The 24,181-nt window shown below is 40.6% G+C and overlaps 1 protein-coding gene and 1 pseudogene across 2 annotated transcripts; one reads left to right on the forward strand and one right to left on the reverse strand.

Annotated features, from left to right (window-relative positions):
- Positions 1-3,089: 3,089 nt before the first annotated feature.
- Positions 3,090-22,176, forward strand: LOC130558773 (coiled-coil domain-containing protein 149-A-like). Of its 2 annotated transcripts, XM_057341378.1 has the most exons (11): positions 3,090-5,635; positions 6,215-6,438; positions 6,675-6,836; positions 11,039-11,077; positions 11,161-11,268; positions 11,368-11,484; positions 11,888-12,060; positions 12,456-12,562; positions 12,657-12,732; positions 21,782-21,847; positions 21,949-22,176. In XM_057341378.1, exons 3-8 carry the CDS (start codon positions 6,777-6,779, stop codon positions 12,457-12,459), a joined length of 501 nt encoding a protein of 166 aa, XP_057197361.1. In that variant the 5' UTR covers positions 3,090-5,635; positions 6,215-6,438; positions 6,675-6,776; the 3' UTR covers positions 12,460-12,562; positions 12,657-12,732; positions 21,782-21,847; positions 21,949-22,176. The 2 variants fall into 2 exon arrangements, with proteins under 2 accessions (XP_057197361.1, XP_057197370.1); XM_057341387.1 differs by lacking the exons at positions 3,090-5,635; positions 6,215-6,438; positions 6,675-6,836; positions 21,782-21,847; positions 21,949-22,176 and adding an exon at positions 9,905-10,212 and having other exon boundaries at positions 12,657-20,200.
- Positions 21,931-22,973, reverse strand: LOC130550068 (serine/threonine-protein kinase pim-3-like; annotated as a pseudogene).
- Positions 22,974-24,181: the final 1,208 nt, after the last annotated feature.

Raw genomic sequence — 24,181 nt, forward strand, 5'->3', positions numbered from 1 at the left:
ATTTATAAGGCCCTATGGTCATCTCAAGTAGTGGGATAAGTTATGTAGTCCCAAGTGCAAATTGTAGATTTTACATTCTATTGCAATCGGTCATAAAACAAAGCTGCGATCACTCTAAATATTTCATCCATCCACATTCTAATATTTGGCTTTCTTCATCAGTTAGAAACATCGTCTCTATCAAATAAGATTCGCTATTTTCAAACCTCAGAATTTTACGTAACTTGGTTGATTGTTAAGACTAATAAGACAATAAATTAGTTGTATCATAATGTGCCATATGTCAACTAATATTAAATGGCAGTGATTTTTTTCATTTTACACAGTTTTTTGAATGTTACTGGTTTCATTTTAGAGTGATGGGAGTGAAGAGGAACATGAAAAGAAATACGAACATCACCTCGACAATTTCAAAGCTGAAGAAAATTCTTTCAGCTCCTCTCAAACTGATGAGAATTCCGCTCTGGAAAAAGCTGATGACAACAGTTCTTTTGTATGCCATGTTTGCAGTAAGACTTTCTCACAAAAAAGGCACCTTACGTATCATATGAGGATTCACACAAGAGAAGACCCTTACACCTGCCCGCAGTGTGGAAAGAGTTTTTTACAAAGAAGATATCTTGATCATCACATAAAGACTCACTCTAGAGGGAGGCTATACTCCTGTCCTCAATGTGATAAGGCTTTCAAAAGTAAAGGGAATCTTCAAGAACATATACTGACTCACACTGACCAAAAGCCTTTCTCATGCCCTCAATGCGGAAAGAGTTTTAAATCTAAGAGAAGCCTTACTAGTCACATGAAGTTTCACACTTGTGTCACCTGCCCTCAGTGTGATAAGACTTACACAAGTAAAGCAAATCTAGAGAATCACATACGAGTTCACACGGGAGAGAAACCTTTCACATGCCCTCAGTGTGATAAGACTTACACATATAAAGCAAATCTAGAGAATCACATACGAGTTCACACGGGAGAGAAACCTTTCAAGTGCCCTCAGTGTGATAAGGCTTACACATGTAAAGCAAGTCTAGATAATCACATACGATTTCACACGGGAGAGAAACCTTTCACATGCCCTCAGTGTGATAAGAGTTTTACACAACGAGGACATCTTAAATATCACATACGGATTCATACAGGTGAGAAGCCTTACTTGTGTCATCTGTGTGATAAGAGTTTCACACACAGACCGAGTCTCAAACGTCATCTGATGAGACACTCGAATGAAAGGCCGTTTAGCTGCGATCAGTGCGATCAAAGGTTTCTTTATTACTGCAACGCTGCTAAACAGACACCAGAGGACTCATACCCGTGTGAAATGTGGCGTGTGCTCTGTGTGTGGAAAAGTCTTTCTGACATCCAGTTCCCTTCTGCAGCATCAAAAGATTCATGCTAAAGAAAAACCTTTCAAGTGTTCATATTGGGGAAAGGGCTTTAAACAGACTGGCCACCTAAAACAACATGAAGGAATGCATACCGGAGAGAAGCCGTACCATTGCTACGCAAGTAAGAAACGTTTCAGACAATCACGCAGCTTGAAGGCTCCTTTAGAAGAGACCTGTCCACACAGTGAACATGTCGCCTACATCCCTTTAACAGTCATGAAGTAGGTACCTCGTTTAATTCACCATGTGCTGTTAATAAGCCATTTTGGGTTCAGGGTATCTATATCTCCATCAACTATATCTCTATTAATATTCAAAAGGGTTCAATTTTGTTCAGGGTGGTTGTGATGCAGAGAACTGAAAATGATTGAGATTGAAATGAGATTAATAAAAACTAGATCACCCAAACTGAAAATTGTCATTTTTTCACAGGCATTTCACTTCAGTTCCTTAGATCGTTTTTTTGTTGTTGCCTGAATTATTTCAGTGATTCCCATGTCTGGCACTACACATTTTGGATGTCTCTCTATTTAGACACAATCAATTCAGGTCTTTCTGCTACACATAAAGAACACAGTTTGTCCAGTATAAGGTATGTGGACTGTGGGCCAACAATGTTGTGCACTTCGGGTGACCCGAGTTCGAGCCCTAGCTCATGGTCCTTTCCTGGCTCCTGTTCCCCTCTCTCATCCCACCATTTCATGTCTTACTCTCCACTATCCTATCTATATAAAGGCCAAAAAATACTAAATAAAAAAACACAATTGTGTGGGGCTGTTTTAAAAACGGTTTGCTGGCTTAACTATTCCATGTTTGACTACTGTGTTAGATAGATTATGGTTTTATTTATAATATTGTTCATGTGAAAGAGAGTGCAAACTGTTATAAAAAGGCACTAAAAGCAGCAAAGGCCGAGCACCTCCGTAACCTCATAGAAACTAACAAAAACAATCCAAGGTTTTTATTTAGTACAGTTGCTAAACTAACAAATAAACAGACTTCACCTGACCTGGGTATTCCGCCGCACCTTGGTAGCAATGATTTCATGAACTTTTTTACAGAGAAAATCGAAAACATACGAGACAAAATAGTAAAATCTCAACCTCCAAGTCTGTCCTATAAATTAGTACCAACCATCGCCCCAAAAGAAAGGCTACAGTGTTTTTCACCTATAAAACAGGAAGATTTAATTAAACTTATTGCAACATCTAAACCTACAACTTGCTTATTAGACCCCATACCAACTAAATTATTAAAAGAGTTATTACCCGTTGCAATTTAGCCCATTTATAACATTATCAACTCGTCAATTAATCTAGGCCATGTCCCAGGAGCCTTTAAACTGGCCGTCATTAAGCCTCTTATCAAGAAACCAAACTTAGACCCCAATGAACTAGGAAACTATAGACCGATTTCAAATCTCCCTTTCCTGTCTAAAATACTAGAAAAAGTAGTGTCCACTCAGTTGTGCTCTTTCTTACAAAATAATGACATACACGAAAAATTCCAGTCAGGTTTTAGACCGCATCATAGTACTGAAACTGCACTCGTTAAAATTACAAACGACCTGCTTATAGCATCAGATAAAGGTAACATCTCACTCCTAGTCCTGCTCTGACCTTAGTGCTGCGTTCGATACTGAGACCATAAAATACTTCTAAATCGCTTACACAATTATACCGGTATTCAGGGACAGGCACTACAATGGTTCAGATCTTACTTATCAGGCAGACATCAATTTGTCCATTTAAATGGGGAATCATCAAATCTAACGCAAGTAAATTATGGATTACCTCAGGGATCGGTTTTAGGACCCTTGCTATTCTCCATATACATGCTGCCCCTTGGAAACATTATTAGAAAACATGGAATTAGCTTCCACTGTTATGCAGATGATACTCAGCTATATATCTCATCAAGACCAGATGATTCCTTCCAACTATCCAAATTGGCAGAGTGCATCGACGATATAAAGCATTGGATGACTTGTAATTTCCTTCTTTTAAATTCTAATAAAACAGAAATATTACTTATCGGACCAAAGACACGTGAGCAGAATATTTCGGATTATGACCTGCAAATTGAAGGCTGCACTGTTACTCCAACAAATACAGTTAAAGACCTTGGCGTTATATTAGACAGCAACCTGTCATTTAAAAATCACATCTCAAATGTCACAAAAACAGCCTTCTTCCACCTTAGAAATGTTGCCAAACTGCGAAATATTTTATGTGTGGCTGATGCAGAGAAGCTCATTCATGCATTTGTGACCTCAAGACTTGATTACTGTAATGCACTGCTTAGTGGTTGTCCTGCATCATCAATAAACAAACTACAGTTAGTTCAGAACGCAGCTGCCAGAGTTCTAACCAGGTCCAGAAAATACGATCACATAACCCCAATGTTATCAACCCTTCACTGGTTACCCATTAAGTATCGTATTGACTTTAAAGTTCTTTTAATTACTTATAAAGCCTTAAACGGTTTAGCCCCTACCTACATAACAGAGCTTCTACCACACTACAACCCATCACGCTCTCTAAGATCTCAAAACTCCAGACTTTTGATAACACCTAGAATAACTAAATCCACCAAAGGGGGTAGAGCTTTCTCATACGTAGCACCTAAACTCTGGAATAGCCTCCCCGATACTATTCGAGGGTCAGACACACTCTCCCAATTTAAATCTAGATTAAAGACACATCTTTTCAGCCAAGCATTCACTAATACATAGCTAATGAACAGCAGCTACGCTAATTATTCTCTTTCTGTTTCTGCCCTCGCCTCGGGATGCCCATCCCGAGGTAGGGAGAGATTCCGCCAGGCCCAGATGAACGTCATATGCCCATCCACAACTAGAGATTACGCCAGCTACATCGGAAAATCCCGTGCCATCCTCCTGCGAGAGCCTGCGGACTGACTGACCATCCAGCTCCATCCAAGGCAATTCCATCACCACCCAAGAAAAAGGCGACCATCTGGCCGGCCCAGCTCAGACAATTCCATCCCCAACCGAGAGCAAAGACGGACTACCTGTCACATAAATGCTAAATTTACAATACTTGGTATTTAATGCTAAACTTACATCACACGACAGCAGTTTGAAGTTATGGCTGCACTCAGTGACTTTGATTGGAGGTAGCTGGGTGGGTGTTGTAGGGAGTGGGGGGGCTTGTTGGTTGTGGTTCGGGGCGTTTCATTTGTTGGGACTGTGTGGGTCTGGTCTGGTTGGTCTTGTTTTGTGGTCGATGTCGGACAACAGAGGAATAAAGTTAATTATGCCATTACTACTTTTCCCTGGTTGTTCCTCTGTTGTCTGTTGTTGATCGCGGAATGAGACCGGGTTGGACCTGCACGGTTTCGGCGGGTGGGGCTTCCTGGGTCGCGGCTCGTGGGCTCTCCCTGTTCTTCGTGGACGTTGCTCGGTGGCTTTGGTCGGGGTCACTGAGTGCAGCATGACACGTCAGAGGAGATCTGGCCCTCCCGGCTGAGCCTGGTTTCTCCCGAGGTTTTTTTTTCTCCATTATTCAGCATTGGAGTTTGGGTTCCTCGCCACAGCAGAGCAGTGCAGTGTTGGCTTGCTCACCGGGAGACTGCATTTATTTATTTATTTATTCATTTATTTATTAGATATTATTTATTATAATGATCTTGCTTGGTCTATAAACACCATGCACTGTGCTGTGTTTTACCTTTCTGTGTTTTTCTTATTTGCTCCTGTAAAGCTGCTTTGGAACAATGCACATTGTGAAAAGCGCTATATAAATAAAATTGAATTGAATTGAATTGAATGTGACTGATTTAGGAATTAGTAATGAGTGTTGAACAGTATTAGTGAGACATTTAAACACAACTAGTTTGGTTTGTTTTGATTTAAGCCATAATAATTAAGAAAATACAGCTAACTAACACAATAAAATCATGATAACATTATAAAGAACATGATTTTTATCAAATTTATCTCATTTTGGAACCAAACTCTTCGAATACATTGTAATACAACTGTGATGTGTCTCCTTACATTTATAAAAAATATTGTCTGCGACGGTCTATAACACATATATAGCAGATTTTCATCAGTAGATTACCATTATTCGACAAATGTATTGTGTTTTGAGGGTGGTAGCTGGATTATCTTGAATGGATTTCACGATTTTGGAATAAAATGACTTTTATTTTGCTTCTCGGGCTTTCATGTCGTGACGTCACATGGAGTGCGCCTGCAGCTCGCCAGTCGGTTGTTTGAGGTGAGTGATATGCTACAACATATGGTTTAATTTCTAAACAAATGTACTTTAACGAATTAAATATTACTGAAACAATTTAAGATAACATTTTGTTGTAATACGTCAAGTTGCCTACAGTTCTTTTGTGCTAGGGCCAACGTTAATACGTGGTTTTGTTCTGCTTTACCTTGCAAGCCATTTAGTTATGTTTTAATCTGTGGGTGGTTTTTAAGTGTTTTTGAAGAATTGTGAGAAATACGTTTCCACATGGTTGATAGTGAGTTGTGTCTGTATCAGACCACCTAATGTATCGTGTTTGTATTCCCAATTAAAATACAAAACAAGTGCACAGTGTTGCAGACCACAGAGCGTACAGTACAGTCATTGCTCTGAAGCAGTACGTGTAGATTATTTGTAGTTAAAAAATTTGCCCAAAATTAAGTTTTATTTAGTCATTGTTAACAGTCATATAATTACACCCGTATGACTACACCCGTATGACTGTGTGTAGAAAGAAGTGTACAGTACACACATCTTAATACATTCAGTATATTGGTTATTAACAAGCGTCAATATAAAGATGTTTGTATGTTCTTGCAGGTCTGTTTCTGGAGTCCTCAAACGTCACACAATCTTCAGTGAAACCATTCACACGCCAATTCATCTTTAAATACTAGCCAAACAAGCAGGAATCACATCTGCTGTCACAACACATCCTGCTACTCTACTATTCTGATCCACTGTTGTAATGATGGAGTGTGTTAAAGAGGAAAACGATGGAGAGTCGTGCACAATGACAGATGAGGATACTGAGGAAAAGAGAGGTTAGTGTCCCATCTTGATGTCTGCTAAAGAGCATGAAGTTTTTGCCATAAATAGAATTTTATGATTTGGGATTTGACTTAAATTATAAAATAGAATGGTAGTCATAAATCATGTACTACATATGATAGTAATAGACCTGTAACAAATCTTTAAACCATAATTAACGTCCTTATATTAAACTGGGCTTTAATTTTACATTTGCATAATGTTTGATATGACACTATATTCTTTTTAGATGTGATTGGAGTGACAGAGGAAGGTCAAGAACACAGTGAGGACAAACATCAATATCATTATCTCATCACTGAAGAAAATTCATTCAGCTCCTCACAAACGGATGAGGATTCCCCTCAAAAGAGAACCGAAACCAAACATTCTTTTGCATGCCATATTTGTGGTAAGAATTTTTCACGAGAAGTGGATCTTAATGTTCACTTAAAGATTCACGCTGCAGAGAGGCCGTACCTCTGCGCTCAGTGTGGAAAGGGTTACAGCCGTGAAAGGCATCTTAAGGAACATTTAATAATTCACACTGGCCAAAAGCCTTTCTCATGCCCACATTGTAGAAAGAGATTTATACGTAAGCAAAGTCTTAATATTCATATAAGAATTCATAATAATGATTGCCCTTACACCTGCCCTCAGTGTGATAAGAGTTTCTCATCAAATTACCATCTACAGACTCACTTACGCGTTCACACTGGAGAGAAACCTTATACATGCCCTCAGTGTGATAAGAGTTTTACACAACGAGGAAATCTTTTGTATCACATACGAATTCATACAGGTGAGAAGCCTTACTTGTGTCATCTGTGTGATAAGAGTTTCACACATGCACAAAATCTGAAACTTCATCTGTGGTGTCACTTGAAGGGGCGAAAGGCCGTTTAGTCAAAGAATACCAAGAGGTGAAACTAGAAGCCCTGCGTTTCTGCCATTTTGGGGTGAAAGCGACTCTGCAGTCCAATAGCTTTTTGCTGTCGTGGTGGCAATATCAGCTGCTTTTTAAAAAAAAAAATAGAACAATTAAAGCTGAAATCCAACCTGAATGATGACAACACGTTTAATTACAACCCAAGTTAGCTTAAGTAATTAAAGATTTAGATTTTGATTCAATTTTACAAGGCAACGAAATGTGACCTCTGCATTTAACCCATCCAGAGAGTAGTGAACACACGTACCCCCGGAGCAGTGGGCAGCTATCACTGCAGCGCCCGGGAAGCAAGTAGGGGTGCCTTGCTCAAGGACACCTCAGTTGTTACCCGCCGGCCCTGGGAATCGAACCGGCAACCTTCTGGTCACGAGTCCAACTCTCTAACCATTAGGCCACAACTGCCCCTTTAAAGCAACTATTATTGTCCATTACATACCACTGTATACACATTCAACATTTATATTCAAAAATTCTGTACAAAACATTATTGCATGGGTTTGCATTAGAAATTTGTTTGTTTTCATGAAATTCATATAAAAATAAATGTATTGAAAAGTGTAATGCTTACAGCCTTTTTTCCCCAATGTTTTGTGGTATATTTCTCTTTGTTAACCAAGATAGATGCTTGAGCTCATTACTTGTGTACAAGGGGTTGGGTTGAAATACCACAAGCACAGTTGTATAATGGCTTACCGAGTCAGAAGATGTTTTTTTTTTATTGTTAAAGATGGTTTTTATCTGTTACATTTTTGCATTTAGAAATGCTTTAATAAAGCTATGCTTTATTGACTGAACTATTTAATTCTTGACTGAAATTGGAAGAAATATAGAATTAATCTTTTCTATTGTCCATTTAGTTATGGTTAGAACTAGTAAAGATAAATCCATTTTTTTAAACAAAGTAATAAGTGATTAACTTAAATACAATGTTGCTGATGATAATGGTAATAAATTGTTTTTTTGTTATAACATATTCAGTCATAAAAGATGAAAGAGGTTGCATTCTTTTCCAATGTCATTTCAATCTTATTTGTAAACGTTTAAAAATGTAGTAATTGTAGTGCAATTTAAATGGTTATTCAAAATACCAGTTAGCCTACATTTGATAATAATTCAGTGCAGATTTAAATCGCATGATTACTACAGTACTTATTTGGACGGGTTTGTGAAAACTGATGTGTTTCTGATAGAGTTTTCGCTCCTTCCTGGTGTTTAATAGCTAGAAATGTAAAAAATAGGTTCATGTTTCCTCCGATGTTACATGTGCTGCATGCAAATATGTTTCATAGTCGGTCTGTTTTTGTAGATGAGTAATTTTGAGTAATCAGCAACTCTGTCTGCTTTAAATCGTGTCTAAAATGTAGACATAGATTAATTTGCTTGCAGATTTTCGTGCGTTTTCTGGAAGAAAAGTGCAGTTATTGCTTTAAATATGTCATTTAGTGTGATAACGGATTATTTAGATTATATAGGGATAAATAGCAGGTTTCCATCAGCAGATTACATTCTTCGGCAAACATTCTTTTTTGCGATTGTACCTGGATTCAGGATTTTGGAATAAAGACTTTTATTTTGCTTGTCCGGGGACATTCTAAAACGCTTAACGTGAAAAACGCTCAACGTACCTCAACAGCGATCAAGGAAAACCAAGTGTCAAACCTTCCTTGTACTAAACACTTGCTGCTGTCAAAAGAACGAGCTCTTGGTCTGCGGATAAAGTGAATAATATCACGTTAAGCGTTTTCTCCCCCATAGAAGTCCATTATAAGGAAACAGCTTAACATAGCCGACATTTAAACGCGTGCACTGCGATCTGCACATGTGATGCGATGGGACTTTCTTTCCCACAGTTTAACTTCCAAGAATCAATATTATGTTAACACATAATATGAACGCTTACAGATAGTAAATAAACTTACAGGCATATCTTTCTCCAAGGCAAAGATTTTTCGCGTTGTGAACCGAAACTAGGCTACTTCTGTAAGATGAATGAGATCTAAATCTCAACACTGCGCAAACTTCAATATTGGAAAATGGCCACTAGGTGGCGACCATACACCATGAAAATTGGAACACACTTAAGTGAAACTAAACGTTGTCAGTGTTGGCGGTGTCTCTATCAATTTATTCACAGCGCTCTGCACTCATTGTTTAAAAATATTACAGTGCGGGACGCGAGGGTCTCGATATAGATCATAGAAATGGGATTAACACATTGTCGGTGAGTTGCCATTTAAAAGTCTCTCTCAGCACAGCGCACATTTAAAAGAAGTGATTGTTTGGATTTAGTAGCGGAGGTTTAACTGTTATGCTGGGCTTGGATTCGTGGCGGAAGAAAATAGTTCCCCATTTCCTTTAAAACCGGAAGGGTTTAAAGGCACTTCGCGACGTTGTTTCTGGTTTATCTACACACTTGTGCCGTCGAAATGATGTATAAATGCAATATCGCTCTCGTAGTCGTGTATGTAGTGTTCTTATATCTGCGTGGCTGTGATTAGGCCAGAGGCACGAGGCCGAGGGAGAACAATAATCTCCCTCACCTTTGAAGTGCGCGAGCTGATCCAGAGTAAACGTTTAATGCGTGTTCGACATCATGCAGAGCTGCGGATGACGTCAAACTACCGCGAGACCATAGCTGTCGAATCGCTCTCGCGGTACAGTCGTGTCACACGCCGATCGCTCTGCGTCTGCGCAGCGCTTCTTCAAGTCAAACACGCAACTGGGAAGGTGGTTTAGTCCATAATATTATGTACTAGCATAGTTTTTGATAGAAGAAAACGTCGAAGAAATGAACGCCTCCGACAGACGTGAAAGTGACTGGCGAGGTTTAGTGAACGAGGTGAGTGACTGCTTTACTCAAAATCTGTAATGACGATGTTTTGTGGATGAATGGTTCCCATATGCTACTTTAACCACCGATATAACGTTAACGTACATAACACAGTGCTCTTGCTTGATGGTCTTACGAGGTTCAAGTTTAATAAACACTTTAATCTGGAAGAAGAGCTGGACACCTGTCAACAGGAGAGAGACACCAGGGCCTGAAGAAGAAATACAGAGAATTAATTGTGTGTTCCTCCCTATCATATATGTGGTGGTTATGTACATGAACTTTTATGCATTTGGCAAATACTTATTTCCAAAATGACCTGCAGTGCATTACAAGGTATATATTTTATCGTTATACAACCGCAGAAAAAATGAAGAGACCGTTTCAAAGACCATTATCAGTTTTTCTGAATTACTGTTTATAGGTATGTGTTTGGGTAAAATTATGATTTATCTTTTATTCTGTAACAACATTTATAACAATTTTTAAATAAAAATATTGGATTTATAAACTGGATTTTTCTCAATTTTCATGCGTTTTATCATGCTGCCAGTCTTTCACATCACGTTGGATGGCTTTATGTCACCTCTGAGGTTTGATTTTGTTCAAATTCAACAGACATCGGACTGGAATGACCACAATACATTTAGAAATGATGATTAAATGAACATTTTGGAGTGGTCTCTTAATTTTATCTGCAGCTCCTGTGTTCCTGAACCTAAATCTGTGCTGCTTAAGCAATGCTCTACCAGTCGCACAGGAACGCCTGTTTTATGTAAAATAATGAATTGGTTGATAATGTTTGTGTATCGGTGTGTTTTATAATATGTTTCAGGATGATGAACCTTCACTTCCGCCAGAAAAACGCAATCAGGTGAGCTAGTTTTTACGCCTCTGTATTCATTTTGTCACTTGTTGAGAGTTCATACATGTTTGTAATGTCTCTCTTTCTCTCAGGTGAATTTGGCGCAGTTGTTGATGGATTCACGGGAGAAAAATAAGAAGCTGGCTGAAGAAGTAAAGGAGCTGACACAGAGACTAAGTGAGATACAGGGAGACAATAAGGTACACACAGACGAACACAAATCGAAACGTGTGTATTATAATCGTTGCATCGTCAAACCTCAGAATGGACAAAATCAAACACCCCATATCTCCCCACAGCTTTTAAGAATGACAATCACCAAGCAGCGTCTCGGGGATGAAGAAGTTGGGGTCCGACATTTCCCTGCTCATGAGCGTGAAGGCTTGGTCAGACAACTTGAACAAGCAGCGCTGCAGGTAATTCAACCTGCTCTTTTCTGTTTTTCTTAGTTTTATAGGATTCCTCTCCAAAAACTGTTTCATTTCATTTGTACTTTTTCAGTTCTGAATTAAAATGAGCAACATTTTGTATTTAATCACATTGTCTTTCGTAATTTAATTTTATGGCAGTGTGATTGAGTATATCAGTCAAATACTGATTGCAACTTAATTATCAGTTCATTTTAGCATTTGTTGTTAACAAATTGAACAATAAGCAGCTTTCACTTCAAAGGTCTCAAATGAAGCAGCAATGACTAAGATTTCAGTCTTATGTTTAAAACTTGTATTCATAATTGCAACAGCCACACATACACTGCAAGTTTGCCTAAAAAAGACACTTTATGATTACCACTGGTTATCATCGCTGCTGTTTCTTAAGAGAGAAGAGCTTGAACACAATCTGAAGACGGTGAGCGATGAGCTCCAGGATATAAGGGCCGAGTGCACTGTGTTTAAGGAGAAAGCTGAACGCCTTAACCGTGAGCTGAACCACATTCTGGGCGGCCAGGAGAAACGCATCATTGATGTGGATGTCCTCTGCATGGAGAACAGGTCAGCCACTATTAGCTCTGGTGTTTTTATCTCTAGCAGTGGATCTTCGGATTGTGTGCAATGGATTTCTTGACATGAAACAATGAACTAGCATGCTTGGAAAACCAGGACAGCCGCTTGTGGCGATCAGGCTGGTTTGGTAGCTGGTTTATTGCTAGTCTTATATGATCTACCAGCTTTAACCGGCATGAGTAAGATGGTGTACCAGTTCATCCTCTGTTCATCTTCTGCATTTATCTTCTGCTTGGACTGCTACCAACCAGTAGTTTCTTTTATGTCACATCGAATTTAACAGAAAGCCTCATTTTAAAGTAATAGCAATAGTTGTAATGACTGCACACCGTTTGCTTTTGGGGATGTTTTCTTGTTTTCAGATGCAAGTGTGTTTTTTTCAGATGAAATTAGCTCAATGAACCCTGTCTCGCGTCTCCCAAAACGGGGGAAAGCGGCGCATCATGTCAAAGCACTCACGCAACGCAAGTTTCACCTTGGCTTGCCTAAGGTTAGACATTTTTAAAACTATTAACAGCTTCACAAAGCAATCTTGAGTTCTGAAATACGTGTTGAGAATGAGCTTTTTTTATATGCTCGCGCAGATCCCTGCAAGAAGCACTGCGGTGAGAGAGAAAGCACCTGACTGGAGCGGATCACAAAACTACAGACTGAAAGAAGGTCACAAGAATATTTGATACGTTCATTTGTTATGGGTGGATTAATTCATTTGTTTTTTTCAGAATAACGCCCAACTTGCAGAGCACAGAGTTAACCACGCCTACTTATTTACATTCCGTGGAATAGAAAAATCTCTTATGGTTGACATTTTATTCCATGGTAACGGAATATTCCGTCATACCACCCAGCCCTACCCTCATGTAATTTCATACCTATACAAATGACTTTGTTCTGATTAACACAAAGGAAGATATTTGGAAGAATGTTATTTTCAGTTCTGGAACATCATTAACTACCATAGTAGGAAAAATTAAATGGTAGTCAAATGAGCCTCAGCAGAGTTCAACAGAACAAAAAAGATACAGTATTTTTTTCCTACAATGGTAGTAGATGATGGTCCCAGAACTGAAAATTGCTATCATTCTTACAAATATCTTTCTTTGTGTTTAACAGAACAAAGACATTTATACAGGTTTGAAACAACCTGGGGTGAGTAAATTATGACATAATTTTTGGGTGAACTAGGCCTTTAAAGTGTTAAAACTTTAAGGCGGCCCTAACACACACGGTTTCTGCCAGTCTCATATTAATCTTGAGTACCTATTGAGTAGTATCGCATACTTCTTATCTTTGAAGAGTATTTAGTTTGATCCAGTCTTGTATAAAGTACTTGAAAGCAATACTTGAGTAAAAGTACAAGTATCTTACCAAAAAATGACTTTGGTAGAAGTTAAAGTCACCCTTTAAAATATTACTTGAGTAAAAGTCTTAAAGTACCTGACATTTAGTATACTTAAGTATCAAAAGTAATTGTCTGATATAAAATGTACTTAAGTACTAAAAGTAAAAGTATTTAAAAAAAAGTGAACGGTTAGAATTTTGAGGTAATTAAATCAAAGCAAATCTCAAGTTCAACAAAATGCACGGTGCTTTTGAAGATGTGAGTAATCCTGAAGGCTCCTCTGTAACCTGCCATTAATTAGCCTAATGTGGTCTAAAAAAAAAAAACTCCACCGGTGTAACACTAATTTACCTAGGAAATATTCGGCCGCCACTTAGGCTATACCAGAAACCGTTATTAACCATTTCAGTATTATGTGTTGAATTAATTCTGAGGGAAAATCATTGGTGTTGTTAAATATCTGCACATTGGCTAATCAGAAAAGTTAACTAGCACACGTTAGCCTGGCCATCACGTTAGCCAGATATCTGAACAGGCTTATGATAACTAATTCATGTTAAATAACGTGAATTGAATGAAAATTAATTTAACCTACCTCGATGTGCTTCTTCAGGTTGGACGGGGAGTTTTTTAATGCCAATATTTCAGTGACTCTCGGTAGGCATACCGGGTTTCCATCCAAAGTTGCGAATTTAGCTTATGCGCAAAATTGGAAAATCGCATAAAACATTTGCCGTTTCCATCCAACTAGTCAACCTAATAAACTGGCACTAAATATCAGTAAGAGAAGCCACTGAATATAATAGTTTTGATATACTTGCGCAAGCAGACGATTAGGAAACTCAATAAATGCGGTGCTTTTGTGGATGCCTGCTGTTCGGGAAACACAGTCGTGACAGTTCTAAGAGGCAATTACAGAAATACTTGACGACTTTGCTCAGGCGTTTAAGAATGACCATCACAACATTTCTGATGCTGTGTAACAAGATCATTACTCTGGTTAGTCAGGTTACACCGGCCGTCTCATAGTGCAGTTACGTGACTTTTTGGAGGAATTTATTCAGCAAATGCGTTTCCATCTCCCATTATTCGCATTAACCCTTTTTCGCAAAAATGAAAAACCACCTCAAGTGAGCGTAAAAACCTTTTTGCGAATTAAGGGTTTTTAATTAGAAATTTAGCGTTTCCATCACTCGTTTCTGATGCGAAACTTCAAAATGCGAATAAAACCAGAGTAATGGAAACCCACACTTAATCCGGTAGGAAGAATTTTTCACTCCAATGTACGAAAATATTTCTTGCAAATACGGCAACGGGTGTGTAACGTTATCTTCGTCACCACCACGAAGTTCACCAAGTTCGTCACTGTAGTCGAGATGCTCGTCATCTGCTACCTGAGTGGTAACGTTAGCAGCAGAGCCTGCAGCAGGTGCTTCCATGATGGCATCAATAATGTGACATGCCCGGACAAGCAGGACTTCTTCTTCGTGCTTGGCGGTTGACATGACAACAAACAGGCATTACGTCACCAACTCAAATTTCTTCTGAAAATTCTTTAATTTGTAGTAACGAGTAACGAAGATGGTTAGGAGAAATGTATCGGAGTAAAAGTACACATTTTATTTAGGAAATGTAGTGGAGTAAAAGTGAAAGTTGTCAGAAATATAAATAACGAAGTAAAGTACAGATATGTGAGAATTCTACTTAAGTACAGTAACAAAGTATTTGAAGAGCTCTTTTCCAAAACGCGATAAACGCCAAATAAAAAAAAAATGAGTTCGTCATGCCGTTTTGCTGTGTACTGAACCTATTCACTGCTCCATCAATGTTTCATGCCAAATCGCTATATTTCCTTGTTTAAAATGTACTGCAAGATGCAGTTCCTTTCCAAACCGCTATAAGCGCCAAACCTGTTTTTAGCCTAAATGCGATATGTCCTCTCGACCAATCAGAATTCGTTCGATGCAATCCAACATGGCGACGCTTTGAAGCGTTTGTTTGTGCTCAGTCTTCAAAATGAGTGCTTTAAACTCTAATAACATATTGATGGCCTGGATGAGCCAGTGAGACCTACACCTGGGGGTAGAAAACGCCGACTGGACAAAGAAAATCACAAAAAACCAACAAAAAAAAGGTTCGTCACTCGGTGGCGCGTTAATACCCACTGTGGGATGTCAACACAAGGCTGGTGCGACCGGTTTCTGGCAGGCCGAGAAGCTGTCACAAGTTTTATGAAAGACCAAACAAGGTTGACCAGGACAGGGCCATACTTCATCTCCTGGACATAACGCGAGTGAAAAGGCAGCGTCTGAAAATATTTTTTATTTAATTAGTGGTATTTGTATGCGTGTTATTTTTAAATTATTTGTTTTATGTGGTGGACAATATTGAAAGATGAAATTGAAAATATTTATTTTACTATTTAGTTTGTTACTGTTTATTCTATTTGGCTGTTATTTATTTCATGCATTTGCATTTAATTGATTTTATATTAATTTATAGTATGAGTCCCTGATGTAATATGTTGCATGTTCTCTTGTTTGTTTGTTTTTAAAAAGACATAAACCAACATTTTTTTGAAAAAAAGGATGGATTTGTAGCGTTTTGAAAAAATAAAAATAAACTTTGAATTTATAATCGACAATATTGTTGTTTCATTTAACAATCAATGTTTAACATGTTCAGACTGAGCCAACAGACCATTTTAACAGGATAAATGGAATATTAACAAAATGTATGGGTCTAGGTAAAAAATGTCATTTTCATGAAAACTATTAAAATGGATTTATAGCGTTTTGGAAAAGAGCTCTTCATTTGTACTTCGTTACATTACAACACTGGTTTGATCGCATTTATAAAAGATAGATACAGCTGTACGATTATTTCCAAAATCATACGGCGCGTGCGGGGGGGAGGGGTAGGCTGAACTAAAGCACGTGAGCATCTATTGCCAACAAAACACAGACATCAGTTTCACTCACCGCATGTGGTTCATGTCCAGCATGTTTTAGTGATGGTTCGGCTCCATATATCAGTTTCAAACCATCTCCAAATCCAGCGTTATATCCACCGTTTATATAACATTCATCACCCAAATGCAGTGAACAAACACCTGAACTTCGCGAACGTATGCTCTCTCTCTCTCTCTCTCCTGCACACAAGTGAAAGTGACGTCTGCGCATGCTCCTTCTCCTGCTCTCCTTGCTGCTGCGTGGGCGTGCCGCGTGCTTTTCCGGGAGAATTGTCCAATAAGGGAGTAAGACATTTTTTTACGAAACAGTTTCATATGTTCGAAAAAAACTTTCTGAAACCTGTACGATCGCTGGGGGAGAGTATCAGGCACAGAAATACTACATAATACGGCCAACTCGTTTTTTGACAAGTTGACCATGTTAAGCATGAGAAGACAGCACGTTTAACATTGTAAAGAAGTCAGAATGCATGACACCGTTGCACCACCCCTTTAAATCAATTGCTGTACGATTAATACTTGAAGTAGTGATGACGTCTTAAAATGTATGGAAAGAGTCTTAAAAAAGGTCTTACAAAGTATCACACTTAACTCCATGATTTCTGTATATACCCTGTACCTGTGGACGCTTACCCTGGTCTGTTACCCGTAGATGATTGTGAATAAACTTTGTGTAAACTTACCTGTTGTCCTCCTCCACTGTATTCCCATAACAAACACTCCGTTCATGCGCACTCTGAACTGATCGAGAGAGAGAGATAGACTCGCGCTTATTCTGAAATTACAGTGTTAAAGACATGATCTACCTGTTTCTTGATGATGAAGGTAATTGGTGCTGCTTCCTGAGTGGATGTTTGCCTACTTTGTAGATATTAAGCTTTTGTGCGCAGCCTAAAATTGCACTGTGCAGGACCTTCAATGAGTCAGATGGAAAATTGCCCTCCGTCAATTTGCAATCGCATTCCTCCGTGCATTCCCGATTGGAAGGTTGGGGTTTCGGGGAACGTACCTGGAGTATCCACCTGCAGTCTCTCCTCAACCATGTTTGATGATTAATATTTATGAAGTGCAGAACTTACATCAAATAAGATCGCTGTGTGGGCAGAGCTGTCGGCCGCAGCGCGTTTGGTTAGGACACAGCGTCAAACCTGATTTTTTGCTTGGTGCCAGAAGCATGAACGACAACTAAAGCAGATGCTAAAAAAGCTGAAACAAAAAAAGACTTAAACACAAAAAAACTAATCTAGTACAGAACCTCAAAACCATGCATGCTTGAAAATCTTTCCCAGATGGATTACTCTGAAGACAGGCTTGAATGAAATTGCAGCATTTTGTGCAAATAAAAAGGAACTGTCAATTTATTTGAATGTTGCTTTGCACCTGCTCTGCTTGATTGTGTTTGTCCAAAATTTAGTTGCCCTGATGCAGATCTCACCTGCAGTCTTTGCTCCATGTCCTATCATTGATCTGTTGGAGGTCAAGAGAGCTGGGAAATAGTCCACACACCATAGCAAACAACAGTACGCCCAGCGAATACACTGTTGCCGGCTCGCCATGGTACTCGCCCGTTTCAAGGTATTCAGGGCAAGTGTAGATCTTTGTGCCTAAAGAAAAGCATGCAAAAAAAGTGAGCAGAGGCACTATCTGAAAATATCATCTTAGTATTTATGTAAACACCTGTTCATAAAGAAAAGTAATAAAACATACCCATATACTCGTTGTGAGTCGAGCTTTTAAGAAGATCGCCACACCCGAAGTCTATCAATTTGACCTCTAGGGTGACCTCCAGGGTGTATATTCCTCGGTCTGCTCCGGAGAACTACACCATCACCGACCCCAACTACTGGATCTCACCCACTGTGGAGACGCCACAAGCGGCGTGAGAGAAAGCAGAAGAGGGGTAAGCGCGGAGGTATCCGGGCTAGGCTAGCGGCTAACCCACACAAGCCAGCTATCCCCACCATCGTGCTGGTACGTACGCTCTTTGGACAATAAACTTGACTACATCCGATTACTACGCTCAACTCTATAAGGACTATAAGAGACTGTTGTGTTTTTGTGTTCACGAAAACATGGCTCAGCAACAGCGTACCGGACTACGGAGCGGACAGAGGTCTCGTCGAGGGAGGCAAGACCCGCGGTGGCAGACTTTGTGTTTACATCAATGATGCATGGTGCCACAATGCTGTTGTGGTCTACAAACGCTGCTCACCGCTGGCGGAGTTTATGATTATTAAGTGCCGGCCGTTCTATCTACCGAGGGAATATACAGCCATACTTCTCGTTGCTGTATACATCCCTCCCAGCTCCAACAACAACAGGAGTGAGGCACTGAATGAACTGTACCAACACATAGGTGAGCAGCAGACAGCCCACCCAGATGCTTTTCTCATCTCGGCTGGAGATTTCAACCACGCAGACCTAAAGAGTGTGTTCCCAAAAATACACCAACACATAGACTTTCCAACATGGGGAAACAACACTCTGGACTTTGTTTACACCACCCAGAGAGGCCCTACCCCTCCCCCATCAGACCACATCACTGTCATGCTAATGCCTGCATACAGACCACTCGTTAAAGTCACCAAAACAGTTTGCAAACAGATACAAGTGTGGCCAGAAGGGTCGTTAGAGGTACTTTAGGACTGCATTAACACCACTGACTGGAATATGTTTACGCAGGCTGCCACAAACAATAACACCACAGACCTCCAAGAGTACACAGAGACTGTCACTGCCTACATCAACAAGTGCATTGATGATGTAACGGTCACAAAGACCATCACTGTGCGGGCCAACCAGAAGCCGTAGATGACAGGGGAGGTCTATAGTCTCCTCAAGGCTCGGAACACTGCCTTCAGAGCTGGTGATGAGGAGAGCCTGAAGACAGCTAGGGCCAATCTAGCCAGCGGCATAAGAGAGGCTAAGAGACAGTACTCCAGGAGAATAGCCCATCGCTTCAGTGACAGCAGAGACTCATAGCCTGTGGCAGGGGATTCAGACCATCACGGACTACAAGCCCCCACCGCAGACCTGTGACAACACCATCTCCCTGTTAAATGAGCTGAACGCCTTCTTCGCTCGCTTTGAGGCACAAAATGGCAACGCTGCACAGAAGACCTCAACTCCTCCTGGCGACCAGGTGATGACGCTGTCCCTGGACAGTGTGAGGAGATCACTCCGAGGGATCAATGCACGCATGCAACTCCGGGTCCTGACAACATTCCGGGGCGCGTGCTGAGAGACTGCTGTAGAACTCACTGATGTCTTCAGACATTTTCAACATTTCGCTGAGTCAGGCTGTTGTCCCCACATGCTTCAAAGCTACCACCTTCATTCCAGTTCCAAAGAAGTCATCTCCATCCTGCTTCAATGACTACCGTCCAGTTGCACTTACTCCTATTCTCATGAAGTGCTTTGAACAGCTAGTCATGCACAACATCAAGTCTGTCCTGCCCCCTCCCTGGACCCCTTCCAATTTGCATATCGGTCCAAGCGCTCGACCGATGATGCCATCGCCACTGCCCTGCATGCTGCACTCACTCATCTGGACAAAAGAGACTTGTACGACACAATGCTGTTCATAGTCTTCAGTTCAGCATTTAACACAATCATCCCTCAACATCTCTCACAAATTGGTCCAGTTGGGACTAAACACTTCGCTGTGCAACTGGCTGTTGGATTTCCTGACGTGGAGACCTCAGGCAGTACGGGTCGGCAGTAACACATCCAGTACAATCACACTGAACACGGGAGCCCCACAAGGATGTGTGCTTAGCCCCCCCTCTACACCCTGCTGACCCATGACTGCACACCGTCACACGACTCCAACCTCTTCATCAAGTTTGCAGACGACACGACTGTGGTGGGTCTCATTAGCAACAGAGATGAGACAAACTACAGGAGTGAGGTGAGCCACCTGGCCAGGTGGTGCAGTGACAACAATCTCTCTCTGAATGTGGAGAAGACTAAGGAGATTGTTGTTGACTTCAGCAGAGTACACAGTCAGCATGCTCCTCTGACCGTCAATGGTGCGACTGTGGAGAGAGTGAGCAGCACGAAGTTCCTGGGGGTGCACATCACTGAGGATCTCTCCTGGACTAACAACACCGCAGCACTAGCCAAGAAAGCACAGCAGCGTCTCTACTTCCTCCGCAAACTGAAAAGAGCCAGAGCGCCAGCCCCCATCATGTGCACCTTCTTCAGAGGCACCATCGAGAGCCTTCTGACTAGCTGCATTACTGTGTGGTATGGCGCCTGCAACGCATCCTGCCTCAAGACCCTCCAACACATAGTGAGAGCAGCTGAGAAAATCATTGGTGTCTCTCTCCCCTCCCTCCAGGACATTTATGGAACCCGTCTCACCCGCAAAGCCCTTTGCATTGCAGGTGATCCCACCCACCTGACACACAGCTTCTTCAGGCTGCTGCCCTCAGGGAGGAGACTGAGGAGTCTCCAGGCCAGGACCAACAGACTAAAAGAGAGCTTCATCCACCAGGCAGTCAGGAAGCTAAACTCCCTACTGACCCTGCCCCCCCCTCCCCTCTCTTGCCCAGTGCACCACTGAATTCTGACCTCATCCGAAGGTCCTTCCACTCCCAAACCCCCCCCACAACATACACTGACCCGCACTAGTCACTTTATGCAGCATTGGACTGCTCACTACCTCATTCAGCATCGGTCTGCCCCTCTTCAACTACCTCTTCTGACAGGTTTAACAAAGCCTGCTCCCTGTGTCACTTTAAACAGACTAATAAGCTCTTTGCACTACCTCACATCTGCACTGTTGTATATTTCACTGGTTTGCACTCTATCTGCCATTACCTTTTTCTTTTTTCAAATATCCCTGCTTGTAATAGTTGTATTTTACATATATATGATTATCTGTATTTTTTGTATACAGTACATATTTTTATTCTGTGTAGTGTTATTTGTATGCACCATGGGTCTGAGAGTAACGCAATTTCAATCATCTATATGTATGTTCTGTACATATTTGTACAGATTGGCAGAATTGACAATAAAGCAGACTTTGACTTTTGACTTTGAAGTGTGTGACTGACTGTCTGAAGTGTGGAGGATTAAAATGTCCACATGATCATTGAAGTTAGATCCAGAATCATCTGGAAACTGAATGACGTCATGGCTTCCACAGTTGACTGGAGGTCGTCTGCAGGATCTTGGTTCTAAAATGAAAAGTAACATAAGTGGTGTATTGTCTAAATATATGATAATGACACATACTGACTTGCAAACTTCCAGATTTTTGAATAAACCAACAACAAAAACCAAACCCGTTTTACTGGGTGTCAGGTGTATAAACATCTAAGTACCTGAAACCACTTGTGGTAACGGATCATTTCCAGATCAATACGTTCCTCTGGTTTCTCCTGCAGACAGTCTACAACGAACCGGCAGCATTCTGTTCAGAAATATGGAAGAGACGATTACTACCTTAAACTGTGAGTTTATCAGAATGTCACGTTAAACTTCACACCTGCTCTCATTCATCATCTTATTCAATTATTTAATCAAACAACTTATTCTATTCTTTATCATTCAGAACTCCAGTTGGTCTGATGAAGAGCTCACCTTGAGTCAAGCCGTCTTTGGACCAGACCCATTGATGGAGACCCGGTCATTAGAGCTGGGGTATTTCCCGCACAACATGACGAACAGCAGCACCCGGAGTCAGTACACCGTCGCCGGCTTTCCATAGTACTCGCCGGTTTTTAAAAATTGAAGGCAGATGTATTCTCTTGTGCCTGAAGAAAACAGATTTCATGTCATTTTATCGTTTACATTGCCACAGTATTTTGTAACCACTAAAAACAAGCCGCACCCGAAGTCAATCAGTTTGACGTCCATGGTGTGTGTTGTTATAAGGAGGTTCTCCAGCGTGATATTACGGTGGAAAACCCCCTGTTCACAACACATGTTGGCAGCTGAGGATGACTGCCACATGATGCGTTTCGCTAATTCCTCGTCGAGCTCTCCCCCTTGGCTCTCAACAAATTTATTCAAACCCTTGCAGGGAGAAGGGTGCTCCAGGACCATGATGTAGCGGTCCGTATGTTCCTGCCAGTCCAAGAGCTGGACAATCTCAGTAAAGGGGCCATCCTCACAGGCAAGCATCTGAAGAGCCACCTCACGCGGAAGGGGTTCAGGATGACCCGGCTAGACGAAAGACAATAGCGTCATTACATAGAGTTCTCAGTTACATCTCAGTTTTAGAAAAAGCTGAAGACAGGGGAATTTTGTGTATGTAAGATAAAACATCTTACATAAGAAAAATAATAGGTACGACTTACGATGCTGACATAATCCAGATGCCTGGATGTGTACACGTATTTCAGTGCCACCTGATCAACAAAAACAAAAATGATCAAACTGGACAAAAGATACATTGAGAAGGTTTATAAAAGAAAAAGTGAGATGTTAAATAGATGAACACAACATGTGATGAAAACTATTTGCTGGGTAGTTACTGCAAGTAAAAAATCAAACCTCCAAGCCATCCAGCACACGGGTCCCTGCGTAGACGGCTCCAGAAGCACTTGCAGCCAGCATTTCACCGACAGCATACATGCTGGAGTTAATCTCTATTAAAAGGTAAATGAAGTTGACATAAAACACCAAGCATTAGCAATACTTCATCCAAAACTATTTTAACAATATTTTTTTCCTTAAATATACTTGTTAAGGTTACCAATGACCAAAATTGTGTAAACATGAATGTATTACTATAAGAGAAACCTTACAATAAAGACTTATTCGATGAATATATTTATTATGCAGAATAGTTTATTATAATTTGATTATATACAGGTGCTGGTCATATAATTAGAATATCATCAAAAAGTTGATTTATTTCACTAATTCCATTCAAAAAGTGAAACTTGTATATTATATTCATTCATTACACACAGACTGATATATTTCAAATGTTTATTTCTTTTAATTTGATGATTATAACTGACAACTAATGAAAATCCCAAATTCAGTATCTCAGAAAATTAGAATATTACTTAAGACCAATACAAAGAAAGGATTTTTAGAAATCTTGGCACAATTGAACTGAAAAGTATGAGCATGTACAGCACTCAATACTTAGTTGGGGCTCCTTTTGCCTGAATTACTGCAGCAATGCGGCGTGGCATGGAGTCGATCAGTCTGTGGCACTGCTCAGGTGTTATGAGAGCCCAGGTTGCTCTGATAGTGGCCTTCAGCTCTTCTGCATTGTTGGGTCTGGCATATCGCATCTTCCTCTTCACAATACCCCATAGATTTTCTATGGGGTTAAGGTCAGGCGAGTTTGCTGGCCAATTAAGAACAGGGATACCATGGTCCTTAAACCAGGTACTGGTAGCTTTGGCACTGTGTGCAGGTGCCAAGTCCTGTTGGAAAATGAAATCTGCATCTCCATAAAGTTGGTCAGCAGCAGGAAGCATCAGAAGCGTCTCGCCTGGGCTAAAGACAAAAAGGACTGGACTGCTGCTGAGTGGTCCAAAGTTATGTTCTCTGATGAAAGTAAATTTTGCATTTCCTTTGGAAATCAGGGTCCCAGAGTCTGGAGGAAGAGAGGAGAGGCACAGAATCCACGTTGCTTGAGGTCCAGTGTAAAGTTTCCACAGTCAGTGATGGTTTGGGGTGCCATGTCATCTGCTGGTGTTGGTCCACTGTGTTTTCTGAGGTCCAAGGTCAACGCAGCCGTATACCAGGAAGTTTTAGAGCACTTCATGCTTCCTGCTGCTGACCAACTTTATGGAGATGCAGATTTCATTTTCCAACAGGAC

The sequence above is a fragment of the Triplophysa rosa genome, linkage group LG1, assembly GCF_024868665.1.
Source record: "Triplophysa rosa linkage group LG1, Trosa_1v2, whole genome shotgun sequence".
In the NCBI taxonomy this organism is placed as follows: domain Eukaryota; kingdom Metazoa; phylum Chordata; class Actinopteri; order Cypriniformes; family Nemacheilidae; genus Triplophysa; species Triplophysa rosa.